This window comes from Drosophila subobscura, chromosome J (genome assembly GCF_008121235.1).
Source record: "Drosophila subobscura isolate 14011-0131.10 chromosome J, UCBerk_Dsub_1.0, whole genome shotgun sequence".
Classification (NCBI taxonomy): domain Eukaryota; kingdom Metazoa; phylum Arthropoda; class Insecta; order Diptera; family Drosophilidae; genus Drosophila; species Drosophila subobscura.
Window position 1 is genome coordinate 17,109,840 of NC_048532.1, and position 14,864 is coordinate 17,124,703.

Sequence of the window (14,864 nt, forward strand, 5' to 3'; positions counted from 1 at the left end):
TTGAGTTGGCTTGAAAGTTATTGAAAACCACCATATAAATAAAACAAAAACAAAATATTAGCTAACTATTCCCTAACAATCGAGGATCGTCTCCGTTTCTGCCTCGCACCACCGATGGTGGCACTTGCGTGCTTGCTTAGGTGCACGGCCAGCACCGCTCGAGACCGAAAGATGCGTCCGCATTTCTTGCACCTCAACAGACTCTTGCTGCTGGTGTGACGTCGCTGCAGGTGATCCACCATGTTTTGCTTCGTGTAGAAGCGCTGCCCGCAGAACTGACACACGTGATGCCGCTCATCCAGACTCCGGTGCACCCACTGATGGCGCACAAGGTTCGCCTTTCGCGCATACGCTTTGCCGCACCTGTCGCACATGTGCATGGCGGCTGGCAGCTCCTGCCTCTGCTGACTTTTGTGCTCCCGCTTGAAGTGATAGTTGAGACTGCGCGAGGCACTGTAGACCTTATCGCACCTGGGACACGGATAAGTCATGCTCTGAGTGGAGCCCAAGTGCTTCTCGCGCAGGTGTGCTTCGAGTAGGTTCGCACGCGCATAGCTCTTGCCGCAGTGCACGCACGTGTGAGGACTGACCCCATCGTGTTTCTTCAGATGTGCCTCGAGTGAGGAGATCTTGTAGAATCCGCGATTGCACTTGCTGCAGTTAAGTGTATATCTCAGTCCCTGTTTGCGTTGCCCGGGCACATTTTGCCGCGACGACATGGGTATCTTCTCCCTGCCCAGGTTCTTCTTTGCCGTTTCATCCTCAACAATGTAGACTTGCTCCTGAAATGAAAAGAGATTCGTGTTTATTTAATCGATTCAATTGAAATCTCAGCGCTTTCCTTGTTTCGTGATAAGTGCACCCATATCGGTCTTAATTAACAGTTTTAACAGTAGGAAGCCCAAAAAACCCCCCTAAGTGTTTGTTATCAGCAATCTTGCCTAATCTTATCGTTTATGTGTGAATCGATAGAGACACTGTCGAGATAAACTCATCTTAAAACACATGTAAAAGCAGCTCATGGTTATTTCCTTATGCAAATGATAAGTATGAATATTAGTTGAAGAATTATCTATTAAAAAGCAAGATCTTTTCCGGGTTGCAACAATACCTAAAGCTGGATCTTCGTTCTCTTGCAGTTTCTTTCTTTCTAATGGATCTCCCATGGGTCATAACTCATGTGTAAAGCTAAATTGAATAACTGCCACCGATAATATACGATTCATTAGAAACCTGCCCCCCTTTTGATAGTAAATTATCTCGTAGCTGATTCCAGTTCCAGTCCCACGCACACACGCCTGCGTCTGGATGATATGGTTAAATGGTCAAACAATTGTACGACTGACTGCTTGCCGTGGCGCTAAGCAACCAAAACCTAGGCAATGATTGTGATTAGATTGGAGCACACAAACCCTTTTATATCGAGCACATATACATAACATCCGATGTATGTCCACTCACAATTTCTTCGATTGATTCTGTGGCTCTCACTTCCTGAACCGCAACCACCTCCTCCTCGCCCTCCGACAGAGTCTCGTATGCTGCCAGGCTAGAGCTGGTGTTGGTTACATCTGGCTCCTGGATGGATTTGTGGACGGTTTCCTGGGAGTTGACCACAGCCAGTAGCTTCTCAAAGTTCCTGGAGGACTCTTCGCACATGCGTTGAAAGTCATGGAATTTCTGCACCAACTGGTAGCAGCATTCACAGATGCTCTTCAGCACCAGCTGCTGCGGCACATCGTCCTTCAGGTGTTCCTCTTCCCTCAACTGTATGTGCAGGTCCGGGTCGCCACCGGTGCAAGAAAAGTATTTGGTCGCCAAGCCCTGCTCGCTGCACAGGTCGTAGTACACATCCTCGGGTCGAAGCAGCACCAGGCAGGCACGGCATAGCAGCATCTTGCTCGATTCCGTTCCAGTTCCTGCGGCGGCGGCTGCGGTGGTGGTGGAGTCCGCAACTGCACGACGCGCGCGAAGTTTTGCTTTTGATTCAAACATCGTCGTCGACTACGGCGCACACACGGTGCCAACGGCATGGAATAAATTGAAATCAATTATCACAATTTACAGTAATGCTGCAGTTTAGTATCCAGAGAGCGGGCACGGAGACGCACACAAACAGCACACAAGGGCAGAGAGACGGAGACAGAGACAACACACCACCTTACCATGCGGGACATAGAAAGCGCTGCCAGCAAAAGCTGCCTGATGAGCTTTTGCCTATCTCAGTAACGGAAGCTCCCACATTAACTGTTATTTAAACAGCTTGGTTCTCTCCTTATTTACTTCGAAAATGCTTTTATTTGTGTATTTAAACGCACAAAAGTTGTTACAAATATTTAAAATTAAATTAAGGGCAAGTGTTGGTTACCATTAAAATATCCAAAAGCGTGGAACGATTACGATTCTTATTTAAAATTACAGTTATGTATTTCTGTGTGTGTGTGAGGCCATCTTCTCTTCTCTTTTCTCTTCTCTTTCTAGATAAATAATTGGACCTAACTGTTATGCATATTCTCTCATATGCTATCCATTGTCATTGCCGAACCCAAAGTCACGGATGTGGCCACCGACGAAATTGTCTCCAAGGACACATTCAGCTTGTGCTTGAATGCCTGCATAGTATCCAAGTGGTAGATCCTTTGGCCAGTGGCACACGGCTTCTGGTCGAGAGCCAGAGCATAAAGATTGACATCGCCGCTGTTTGCCAGCAACGTGGACATGTAGTGCGGCAAGTAGACACGCTGTAAGTCCGGCGAATCGGAGCTGTCAGAGTTCACGGCGGTGTCGGCCACTTCCTTGCTGAATGAACGATGGAGACGCATTATCTGCACGCACTGATAGTGGGAAATAAAGAGAAACGGTTCGCGGTACACAAAGCCCGTGGGCGCGTAGACCCAACTCAAGTCGTAGGGGCGCGAGCGGCAGCCAAACTCGTCCACAAACACACCGCACTCGGCAAAGCACAGAAGGTACTCCTGCCTCGAAATCCGCACAGCCATGAGGGGCTGGCACTTGGCGGTGTTCTGCATGGACTTGTCCGACAGATCGACAAACTCCTCGGCCGCATAATTGTCCAGATCGATCTCGTAGAACATGTCCGAGGTCACGATGGCCGAGTGGCGCGTAAAGAAGATCGAGGTCACGGGCGTGGCGGTGTCGAGTGCGCGCACGGGATTGAATTTGTGCAACTTGTGGTCGTACTTCAGGATGACAATGCGCGTGGTGGTGGCTGCTATGGCCACAGAGTCCAGGGCATTCTCCGCCTCGTTGGAAATCATCACCAGCTTCCACTTCTCATCGGCCGTGCGGTTGGCAGACGGCAGCTCAATGGCTGAGGTCTCGAGCACGGGCCTGTGGCACGCACTGGAGCTCTGGCAGCGCGACTCCAGCTGCCGATAGTCGCACTGGTAGAGCTTCTCCGCGACGGTGCCCACCATAATGGCCTTGGCCAGTCGCTTGCAGATGGACATGCAACTGACAGACTCGATGCCCGAAATGTGCAGCAAGCGCTGCGTGTCCACGTGGTAGGCATACAGTCCAGTGCTGCAGCCCAGCAGCAGCAGTTGCTGCTCGGCCACCTCGAATGCGCAGTTTACCTCGAGATTCCTGCCGTGCTCCTCATCCACTTGGGCATCCGAGCTGTACACGAGCGTGCCGAAGTACTCCCCGCTGGCCACGTTGTTGGAGCTGCAGCTATCCACGCTCTCGAGGCCGCTGCTGGTCACGGAGGCCGCCACACTGACAGCATCAGCCTCGGACGGTGCACTGGGCTTTGCGGCTCCACAGTCGCCTTGCACGTTCGTGCGGCACTTGCGATGTGCCGCATCCTTGCACTCCTTGCAGCGCCAATAGGGCGAACCGGCGATAATGCTCAGCTTGCACACGACGCAGTCCGGTGAGCCTGTCTTTGATTCCTGCAGCGCCAGCTCGAAGCGGTGATGCGACTGCTGCTGCCCAGTCTGCTGGCTGTTCGTTTCCTTCTTCTTCTCCGCCGTGGTGCTGATCTCTATCTGACTTTTGGTGCGCTTCAACGACGACACTTGCTTGCGTGGGGAGCGTGGTGTGACGGCAATGCTGACAGGCCGCTGTTTGGCCTGTTCCCCGGATGATTTGAGTGGCGAGCGAAGTGTGGCGGTGCCTGGAACAGCAACAGATAAATGATTATAGAAATAAATGCAGCGGAGAGCCTGTAAAACCCACCATTAAGCTGCTCCAATTGCTCCTTCAGCATGGCCGAGTTCTTCTGTTCGCGGCGCAGTTCCTCGCGCAGCGCTCGATAGAGAATGGAAGATTCCACATCATTGGAGGAGATGTTCTCCTTGTTGCCATGACTCGTGCCAAACAGCTTGTCCGCCAGGGTTTTCTTCTTTTTGGCCGACAAATCTTCCACTTTGAGCTGGGAATTTAAAGGGGAAAATAGATGAGCGAAAGATCTTTAGAGGGAGAAGCTGGGCACCCACCTGCAGGTAATCAATCAGCTTCTTGTGCTGCGCCAGCGTTGCCAGCGCCTTGATGTCACGCTGCACATAAAATTGCTCCTTCTCGGCCATCGTGTCCTGCAGCTCATCGATTTCCGTGTGCAGCTCCGCTTGAGCTGTCTGCAGCTCTGCTATCTCCGCCTGCAGGCTGCGCACTTCCTCCTTCTTGTGGAACAGCTCGCTGAGGATGCGCGCATTCTCCTCCTTCAGGCTGAGCAACTCCCGCTCGCAGTCCGCGCTCTGTGTCAGATAATTCGAGTTCTGGCCATCCAGAATCTCCAGCCGCTCTTGTGTGGCAAACAGAACATTTGTCTGCTCCACCAGTTGGCTCTGTTGCGCGATCAACTTCTTGTGCTGCTCCGTGAGGTTCTGTCGCAGCTCCTCCAACTCCGAGGCGAGCACTTGGGCACGCTGCTCGGCCAGCCGCTTGTCAGCCTCAATGCTGGACAGCTCTTGGCGCAGTTTCGTGAGCTGATCGTTGCGCTCCCGCAGCTTCACATGGCAGGCATCCAGCTGCTTCTGCTGCGACTTGTTGCGCTCCTGCTCGGTCTTCAGCATGGTCTCCACCTCGGTCAGCTGGTTGTCCGTCACGCTGCAGGCGTACTTCAGCCGCTGGAAGTTCTCCGTCATGGCCTTGAGCTCACGCTGCAGGCTGTGGCTGGAGTCACTGGCCGTCGTGCTGTTTTCTCGCTCCTCTTGCAGCTGCCGCTGCAGGCTCTTGTGCTCCAGGATGAGGCCGTCGTAGCGCAGCTGCACCTGCTGCAGCTTCTGGCGCAGGCCCGTCTCCTGCTGCTCGAGCTTGTGGACGTTGGCCAGATGCTCGATTATCTCGGACTTGCACTTCATGCGCTCCTGCTCGGCCTTCTCCCACAGCCGATGCTCCTTCATGACATCCCGCTTCGACGCTGCCAGCTCCTGCTTCAGCTCCTCAATGCGCGACTCCCGCTGGCGCGTTTCCTCCTGCGAGGACTTGAGCTGGCGCTGTGTTTCCTCTTGCCCATTTTGCGCCTTCTTAATGCGCTCCTCGGTCAGTTCCATGCGTCGCGCCAAGAGTTTCTTCTCGGAGAGTGCTTCCTCCAGTTGCTTTTCCACCTTCCACAGCGAGAGATTGGCTGCCCGCGCTGCCTGACGCTCCACAATCATCTGCTCGCGCACGGCCTCCAGCTTGTCTTCGAGTTTCTCATTCTGACGTTCCAGCATGTCGCCTACTGAGCTGTTGCCCTGCGATTTGGTGGGAGAGAGGGTCTGATTCTGCTCATTGAAACGCTCCAGCATGTGCTCCAGTTTGGTGACCAGCGCTTGCAGCTGATCGGCGCGCACCTTCTGCAGGTTTTCGCTCTCCTTGGCTGCCACCAAGTCGGCACGCAGCTGGTCCTCGATGGCATTTAGTTCGGTGAGCGAACCGGGAGCCGTGTTGTAAGGCGAAGCGTTGGAAGCCAGCGAAGATTCAGCCATGTGGCAGCGGCATTCGGCCAGCTGCAGCTCACGTTCCAGGCGCTGGCATTCCGCTCGAGCCTCCTGCGTTTCGTTCTCTCTGAGTCTCAGCTTCGACTCCAGCTTGGACTTCTCCGCGTGCAGCTCATTGTTGGAGGCAATCTCGTGATTGAGGCGCCTCAGTATATCCTCAATGTTGCGCTCCGTGGCATGCTTGGCCTCCTGCGTGGACTTGCCCGAGCTAATCGATTCATCCAGCTCCGTGCGAATGCCCTGCATCTCCAGTGTCAAGCGGCGATGCGAGTCCTGCGACTCGCGTATCTTTTTGCGCAGCTCCGACAGCTTCTGCTCGTACGTCTCGGCCATTTGGCTCTTTTGCTGCTCATGCCCGGCATCGGCCTTGATGGACTGCTCCTTGAGCTGCTTCAACATGTCCTTGTAGTTCTGCAGCTTGGCTGCCAGATGCTTGCACTCATCGCTCTTCGCCACAAACTCCAGCTCGCGGGCGTCCATTTTCTGCAGCGTGGAGGCGAGCTCCTGCTTTTTCTCCGCCAGCTGCTTCTCGTAGCGCTGCTCGGAGCAGATCTTTGCCTCCTCGTACTTCTGGCGATTCAGCCGCAGCAGATCCGTGATGGTGGACTCCTTCTTGGACCACATTTCCTCATCCACTTTGGCCGAACTCTGGAGTGTCTTGATCTGCGTCTTGCAGCTGGCCAGCTCCATGGTTTTGTCTTTGATTATTTGCTGCAGCTTCTGGATTTCCATCTTAGCATCCAGCACCACCTGCGACTTGCTGTCCGTTTTCTTCAGCGACTGCTGCGCACGCAGCAAATCCTGCTTCAGCATGGAGATTTCCGTCTCACGCGACTTGAGCCGCTGCTGCAAGTCCTTGAGTTTATCCTGCAACTTATTGGCACGCGCCTCATCCCCAGAGTCGCCACACGGCGGCTTGTCCATGTGCACAAAGCTGTAGCCCAGGAAGGGCAAATCTTTGCCACTGAAATCGTGCGATTTCATGTTCGTCGTGAGCGACTTTTTGCCCAGCACATCCCTGCGCGACTTGTGCCGCGTGCCATCCTCAAAGTTGGACGTATCATCGTCCGACTTGATGGTGGGGATGATCGGCGGCACCTGCGAGCGCATGCAATTCCACTGAATGTCATCGAAGAAGGGATGCTTTCTGATGCGTTCGTAGGACAACCGCTTCGAGGGGTTCGTGACCAACGACTCTATCAGACCCCGGTAGTTCTTGGAGACCTTCAGCTCGCTGGGAAAGCTGATCAGCTCCTTCAGCTGGCTCTCCTCGCAGTGCGAGAGTATCTTGGAGTAGGTTTCGTGCACATTGTCCTCGTGGAACGGCGTCGTTTCGCACAGCAGCTCATAGCCAATGATGCCCATGGACCAGTAATCGCAGCTAACCTGAGGGGAAGATCAATTTAAAGCGTAAATATCTTCGGACAAACCCACTGAAGTGGCACTTCAGGTCTGCGAACATACAGCCGCACTCACATCATGCATCGACTTGGATAGTTTATAAGTGGAGATGGTCTGCAGCAGCTCCGGGGCAATGTAGTCCGGCGTGCCCACGGGCGAGAGGCTCAGCACATGCCCGTCGCGGTCCAGGGCAGCCGCATTGCCGAAATCCGCCAGCTTAATGTGCCCAAAGCGATCGATCAATATGTTTTCCGGCTTAATATCGCGATGCACATAGCCCATTTCGTGTAGCGTGTGCAGCGCGAGCGTCAGCTCCGCCAGGTAGAAGCGTGCCAGATCCTCGTCAAAGGGTCCATGGCGAGACATCAGGCTGAGCAGATCGCCACCAGGCATGTACTCCATAATCAGATACAAATTATCATTGTCCTGCGGGTAAAGCAAACTCCATCAAGCAATGGTTCGAGTGAAAGCCAAGCCAAAAACTCACCTGAAAGGCATACTGCAGATTTATCAGCCACTCGGAGCTGCGCGCGGACATGATGTCGCGCTCCTCCTTCACCTGGGAGGTGGTCACCACAGACTTTTTGATCTTCTTCATGGCATAGATGTCGGACGTCTGACGCTCCACCACCAGATGAACATTGCCGAAATAGCCCTGACCAATAAGCGCCTTGATGGTGAAGTCATCCGCATTGACGCGCAGCTTGCGTGTCTCCTCGACAATGGGGCGGACTAAGAGGAGGAGAGGTAAGGGAACAGCCTGCACACACACACCGAGCATTTACTTACATTTATTAACAAACTCGGAAATGTTGCGATCGCGCTTCTTCAGCGCATCCTTGTCGCATTCATTGTAGAGCAAGCAGAAGGCATCGAGCAGGCCCTCGCGGGAAACCGCCTCGGCAACAGCTGCACTTGTGGTGCTCACGGGCACAACACTGCGTCGGGCATTGCCGCTCGAGCCCGCTGGCTTCGGAGTGACGCCGACTCCTTTGCCAAGTATTAAATTATTTAGGCGCGTCGTCCGCACGCTAATGGGATCGCGTTGCGGGGGCATATTGACACAAGAGACTTTACCGAATGTACACTAACTAACTGATATATTTTCACATAAATACGACAAATTACACTCAGGTTTGTTAGCATTCCATTTGCACAGTTTGAAAGTGACGAGTTTTGAATGCAAAAATGCTGTAGCGCCGAGGGAAGCCAAACACAGAGCTGCACAGCCGCACGCAGTGGTGCTTTGAAACCGATAGGCAAATTAGAGGTGGAGAACTATCGATAGTGGGCCTGGCAAATGGCAGGCAGGATATGTATTAAAATCTCAACGCAAAATAATCAGCACTGGCATTTACTTATTGTTTAGTTGTTGATAAATTAAATTAATTGCACAAGAACCGCTAATTGAAATATATATCAACTCGCTGGCATCGCAACCGCTGCATTTTGCAACACTGGCCATTGCATACGAGTTCTGCAGCTCGCCCGACTTCTTTCCACTTTCGACGGGTAGGTTTTTGCAGACGGAAGGTGAAAAGATTTTCTGCATAGAAAATTGCAAATTTGAACATCTACAACCGTGTGTGCTGCACCAGAGACATTTGAAAATAATCAGGCACAATAGTGCACCAACGCAGGCACGTATTGCAATTGTGGATAGACAGTTTTAAGCCGCAAAATCAGCGCTGGAACTGGAAAGTAATTGCGTGCTTGCCAACGTCGAAGGCAGTGGGAGCAGGAAAGGTTGAAAACGTCGAGAAATCGTTGCCGTCGCGCTCGCTATAATTGTTTGCTTTTGCCCGATATTCGTGGAAATATAGATACGCGCGCTGTTGGCAAACATTTATATATACACACAGCTTTATTATTTTCTCGGAAAGTTTGGAGTCTTATTTTGATCATTTCGGAACGCGAGTGTCGGTGACTAAAGTTGAGCAAAATGAGTGGGGGATTGCCGGAGTTGGGCTCGAAAATCAGCCTGATTTCGAAGGCGGACATCAGGTATGAGGGCCGCTTGTACACGGTGGATCCGCAGGAGTGCACCATAGCTCTCTCCAGTGGTAAGTAGTGCACCAATCTCACATTCCATAATTTTTTTCTTATAATGGCCATAATCTGCGCTGAAATCGTTTGCAAAAAACGGTTCTTTCAAAAGTAGTGGGCGAGGAGCGAAAAGAAAATGGTTTCTTTCGAGTTCCTCTTTCTTTTTCTCACTTTTTTCGTTATGTATGGTTTTTGTTAGTTTTTACAGTAATTTCCTGCCCTTACCGTCACTCAGAGAGTGTTGTAGGCGGCTCTGGACTCTCTCTCTCGCTGGCGCGCTCTCACTTATGCTTTTTGTTTGTCATGTTGGCGGCAGCACTTTACTGGCCTGGCGCTCAGATGCTGTCGCCTGCACAGAGAAACGAAACGAAACGGCTGTTTGGCCTCTTTTCGTCTCGCCTGTTGTTGTACAGTGTTGCTTTTGCATTTTACATGAGAGCGAGCTTGCACATACACACGCATAAATCCATATGCAAGCTCTTTGTGGCGAACCGAACTTTGTTTGCAAAAACAATTTCAATGTGTACATGTACATACACATATGTATGCATGCATGCATGTGTGCCTGTATGTTTCCATTCCTTCGCCCAACTTTTTGGCGCCAGTTAACGGGACTCCCGCAGCTCCCGTTATTAATGTCAGTGACACTGCACTCACTGCACTGGGATAAAGCAGAACACGAAAGCATACACACGCATACAATGTCATAGCATGCGTTTTTATGCTCTCCTCTTGTTGAGGTTAAATAGGAAATAATGAGGTTTAACTTTAACCTTAAACCAAGTTGGGACTTTCATTTATGTATGCATACTTTCTCTTTTGCTTAGTGCGATCCTTTGGCACAGAGGATCGGGACACACAGTTCCAGATAGCGCCGCAGTCGCAGATCTACGACTACATTCTCTTCCGCGGCTCGGACATTAAGGATATTCGCGTCGTCAACAATCATACGCTGCCGCACCACAATGATCCGGCGATTATGCAAGCCCAGCTGCAGAATGGCCCACCCCAAGTCATGCCTCAGCACTTTCCCATGCCGAATTCCATGAACGCACCGCCTCAACAGCAGCAGCAGCAACATGGCGCCCCGTCCATGGGTGGATCCAGCGGGGGTCCAGCTCCCGGTGGCCAAGGCGGCAGCTATGGCAACGGCAATCCATTCGGCAACCTGGGTGCTCCCAACCTAGGAATGGTTGGCAACTCTGGTGGCGGCTCTTTGGCGCCCGGTGCTGGAGCACCAGGCGGAGGACCCTTCATGCACATCGGCGGCAATCAACAACAGCAGCAGCCAAAGCCCCAGCAGCAGCAGAAGCAATCAAGTAAGTGATAAGTTTTCAATGATAGAAATTCCTTTTGAGCTTCCATTTCTGGTAAAATAACGCATCAACATATATACCACCTGCCCTCAGCTCAAGATAAATTGATTTTTAAGGATAAATGGGGAATTCAGATGCTGAATATCTTTAAGCGGTTCTTCTGTAATATTTACACTTCAACTAATACACACTGCCTGCACATGTTCTCGTCTTGGTCGTCTATATGTGAAGTTTCCGTTTTAGACATGCTTGCCGGCGCCTCACGATCGACGACGCCTATCAGCCTGATTGTCAGCCCAACGGCGGAGCTGACCCAGCAGCAGCAGTTGCATCAGCAGCAGCAGAGCGTCGCCCAGGGTATGCGGGATGGTATGGCGCGCGATGCTGGTCATAAGCGTCAGAACCATCAGCAACAGCAGCAGCAGTCCCAGCAGCAGCAGCGTGGTGGACCCAACAATATGCAGCCCCAGCAGCAACAGCAGCAGCGAAACAGCAACGACTTTTACCACCAGCAGCGGGATCGTCGCGATTCTGGCAGGCAAATGGACAACAACTACAGCAACAATTACAATAACAATCAACGCAACCGCGGGGGCGGTAACGGCATGCAGCAGCAACAGCGTGGAGGCGGCGGCGGTGGTGCTGGCGGTGCAGGAGGTAACGGGAATGGTGGCCAAAACGCTTGGAATATGCATCGCGGCGGTCCACAGAACGCCAACAACATGAACAATATGTCTCGCAATCGCGGCATGGGCTCCCGAGGTCCAATGCGACCCAATCAGGTATGGATATAGCTGTCCTCACCCCTCCCCAAACAGCATAGAGAATAACATTTCCGCTTGTTTAGGGTTATCGTCCGAATTCGGCCAACCAGAACAAGCCTCGCAACAAGATCAAGTTTGAGGGTGACTTTGATTTCGAGCAGGCCAACAATAAATTCGAAGAGCTGCGCACACAGCTGGCCAAGCTCAAGGTGGCCGATGAGGCAGCCAACAAGTCGGCAACAGCCGCCACAGATCCAACAGCAACAGCAGCAGCGGCAGCAACAGCAACAACTGTTGCTCCCACCACTGAACCACAGGTAGGAAGGCTGCTGCGCTTCTCTTGTAACTCTTATTCATTAATTTTCGCTTTAGTTGAATGGTGAGACCGATAAGAAGGATGATTCTGGCAATGAGACCGGCGCTGGTGAGCATGAGCCCGAGGATGAGGATGTTCATGTGGGCTACGACAAGACCAAGTCATTCTTTGATAACATCTCTTGCGAGGCTGCACAGGATCGCAAGGGCAAGAAGAATGATTGGCGCCAGGAGCGCAAATTGAATACGGAGACATTTGGCGTTGGATCCACACGTCGCGGCAGGTAAGTGCCAGCACAACGGCGACATTTGTGCAGGTTGCTCACTGCACTTCTTTCTTGGTGAAATCTATAGCTATCGCGGACGCAACCATTACTACAACAATAACAATGGTATGGGCGGAGGTGCTGGTGCTGGTAGCGGCATGAACTCTGGCTATGGCGGTGCGCCCGGCTATAATAGGAACAACTATCGCATGGGTGGTGGCGGCAACTACCGGAACCGCAGCAACAATCGAAACAACAACGGCAACCGGGGCCAGCAGCAGCAGCAGCTCAATCCCATTCCCAATGGCAATGTGAGTGCAGCCGCAGCGATCAAGGCAGCCAACAATGCAGCAGCAGCAGCAGCAGGAGGCGCTGGTGCCAACAATGTGGATGCCACTGCAACAGCCGCAGCGACGAAGTCAGCAGCGTCCCTCATGCCAGAGCAAAAGCAACAAGTGGCGGCAGTCTGTAAGTGATAGAATCTAATAAGGCATCTGCTAGAAACAATTGGAAAATATGAATTTCTCCCTTTTTTCCGCAGCACAATAATGTCGCAAATCGCAAGAGCAGTGGGCGTCGTCCACTTTAAATACGAAAAACGAAAGCAGCAACTATCCTACTCATTGAAAAGGCTACAAACAAAAACAAGCAAAAACTATTTGAAAGCAAAACCCCAATCAAGCGACCGACCGATCGATGACACACACAAAAACACACAGGCTCTTATTATCAGGAATATCGAGATACGGATCTAACGGCATAAATATATATTGTATAATTTTACTTAGTGTTAAAGAACTCTTCACACGTCGTCCTGCGCGCACCACCTGCAGCACTTTGCGCGATCTAATGCTTGGAATTAACGATTAAGAGGCGTGAAGGGAAGAGAAGAGAAGTGCAAACCGGCCATCTGTTAGGTTTTTTGTGTAAATGGCAGGTTGTGTAACGTAAACCCCCCCGTAACCTAAACCCCATTTTAGCCAAGCGGAGCAACAGGAGAGGATCAAAGGAGGATCAGGATAACAAAGCGCATGCACACACACACACACCTCCGTATAATTTAGTAATAGATGTGAAAAATATATTTAGGCTTAAGGTAATGAAAGGATCTGCAAAACGAAACACAAACAAGCAAACAAACACACACACACAAACAAAATACTAATTAGAAGAAAGAGAAGAAAAAAACTCCGAGTCGAAATAATGAAATTAATGGAAAAAGAGAGATACGCGTAATCCATGGAATTCCCAGCTAAAATAAAAGCAAAAGTTCACATTTGGATAAACATACAAAGGAGAGAAACGAGAAAACATAAATCATAAAACAAAACCAAAACCAAAACCCTTAAACAACTTTATTGTAATTCTGTATTCTTTGTGGGGCGTAAAACAGATAAAACAGCGACAGACTTGGAAACGTTTTACCTAGCATTTAATCCTATGATTTAAGAACATTTTAAAGATGAAGTGAAAAATAAACAAAAATCAGCAATGCGTATTGTAAATTGTATTAAAAAACACAAAAGATCACAGCACAATTTTCGAAATGTTGGCAGCAGCATTTCTTGTTCAATAATTTCAAAAGTCGAAACATAAACAGAAACGATACGATACGTAGGATCTCGGGTTGCAAGCGTGCAAGTGGAATTTATGTAACTTACAACAAAACAATCTTTGGTAGTGGGTTGGTTCTGGGCGTAGCAGCCAAGACCTTTGTGATTACTGCAGCGAGAAAGAATGAATTCAAATTTATGTTTTGCATTGCGATCACGATACATAAAGAAATAAAAGGTATGCCTGTCCCCGAAGGGTGAAAACAAAAACACAAAATGTATCCGAATAAATGGTGTGATGGAGGGGCAGGCTAGCTACACACACACAACACAACAGCCACACACATTTCAATATTAATGTATTCATAAAAATTATGTATGTAATTGTAACTAATATTATGTATATCTCTCCTCCTACTATCCACATATGCTCACCCCCTGATTAGCTCTACATATTATGTATATATACAGTTTAAATATGCAAATTAACGAGTTAGCCCTCAGATATACCATACAAACATACATAATACTTAGTACGTTTCGCAAGTAACATCAAAATTGTAAAGACTACACTACCTTATTGAACCTTAAAATTACTTAAAACATTTGATAAAACTTGTAATAGAAATAAATGAATTCAACAATAAGCAACTGCAGTTAACACTCTTCATTGTACTCTTGGCATCCTCATACGTACGTGCATAAATATTTATTCACTCCATATCTGATATCTGTTTTCCATAAATGCCTTTGCGAGTTGCCTGCCACGTGTCGCTGCGCCTGCGCCTGCGCATCAACATTAAACATACTCAATACATAATAATAAACGAAAGACAACACTCGGATGTGCATTAGCCTTTGTACAATGACCTCTCGAATTCAACTCCACGCCCAAGCCCCCCTCCCACGTAATATTAAATATATAAACTATAATTTTATAAATGCTAATAACATTATTGATCAAATGTTTATTAAAACCAAACGAAAACAAAGAAATCCTAAATATAAAACAGCATGCAAACAATGAATGTAGGAAATTAAATGAGAATTAATAAAAATGAAAAAAAGACAAAAAGCACACGAACAAAGTCCAAATTATTTGTGGAGTAAAGAAAAACAAAGTGAATATAAGCCAAAACACACCATATAACCGATCTGTAATTGCTGATATTGGTAGCGTGGATACCTGCTAACAACTTGGAAGAAACTGAGGGACGCTAAATTACAAAAATATTAAAAGCAATTACGAAAAAGGCTG

At 49.7% G+C, this 14,864-nt stretch overlaps 3 protein-coding genes across 7 annotated transcripts; 1 reads left to right on the forward strand and 2 right to left on the reverse strand.

The window, feature by feature from the left end:
• Positions 1-38: 38 nt before the first annotated feature.
• LOC117894455 (zinc finger protein 391) lies at positions 39-2,140 on the reverse strand. The gene is made up of 2 exons (XM_034801554.1): positions 1,462-2,140; positions 39-782 (listed from the first exon to the last, which is right to left on the reverse strand). Exons 1-2 carry the CDS (start codon positions 1,993-1,995, stop codon positions 66-68), a joined length of 1,251 nt encoding a protein of 416 aa, XP_034657445.1. The 5' UTR covers positions 1,996-2,140; the 3' UTR covers positions 39-65.
• A 189-nt stretch (positions 2,141-2,329) lies between these two features.
• Positions 2,330-8,556, reverse strand: LOC117894439 (citron rho-interacting kinase). Of its 2 annotated transcripts, none has more exons than XM_034801505.1 (6): positions 8,136-8,556; positions 7,834-8,078; positions 7,410-7,772; positions 4,461-7,331; positions 4,201-4,396; positions 2,330-4,138 (listed from the first exon to the last, which is right to left on the reverse strand). In XM_034801505.1, the coding sequence occupies exons 1-6, from the start codon at positions 8,401-8,403 to the stop codon at positions 2,517-2,519; spliced, it is 5,565 nt and encodes a 1,854-aa protein (XP_034657396.1). In that variant the 5' UTR covers positions 8,404-8,556; the 3' UTR covers positions 2,330-2,516. The 2 variants fall into 2 exon arrangements, with proteins under 2 accessions (XP_034657396.1, XP_034657397.1); XM_034801506.1 differs by having other exon boundaries at positions 7,422-7,772; positions 8,136-8,555.
• Positions 8,557-8,824: 268 nt separating this feature from the next.
• On the forward strand, positions 8,825-13,447 carry LOC117894448 (protein LSM14 homolog B-A). 4 transcript variants are annotated; one of them, XM_034801541.1, is made up of 7 exons: positions 8,826-9,409; positions 10,220-10,711; positions 10,940-11,490; positions 11,556-11,789; positions 11,845-12,071; positions 12,142-12,521; positions 12,595-13,447. In XM_034801541.1, exons 1-7 carry the CDS (start codon positions 9,289-9,291, stop codon positions 12,600-12,602), a joined length of 2,013 nt encoding a protein of 670 aa, XP_034657432.1. In that variant the 5' UTR covers positions 8,826-9,288; the 3' UTR covers positions 12,603-13,447. The 4 variants fall into 4 exon arrangements, with proteins under 4 accessions (XP_034657435.1, XP_034657432.1, XP_034657434.1 ...); XM_034801543.1 differs by having other exon boundaries at positions 10,952-11,490; XM_034801544.1 differs by lacking the exon at positions 12,595-13,447 and having other exon boundaries at positions 8,825-9,409; positions 10,952-11,490; positions 12,142-12,529.
• The last annotated feature ends 1,417 nt before the right edge of the window (positions 13,448-14,864 follow it).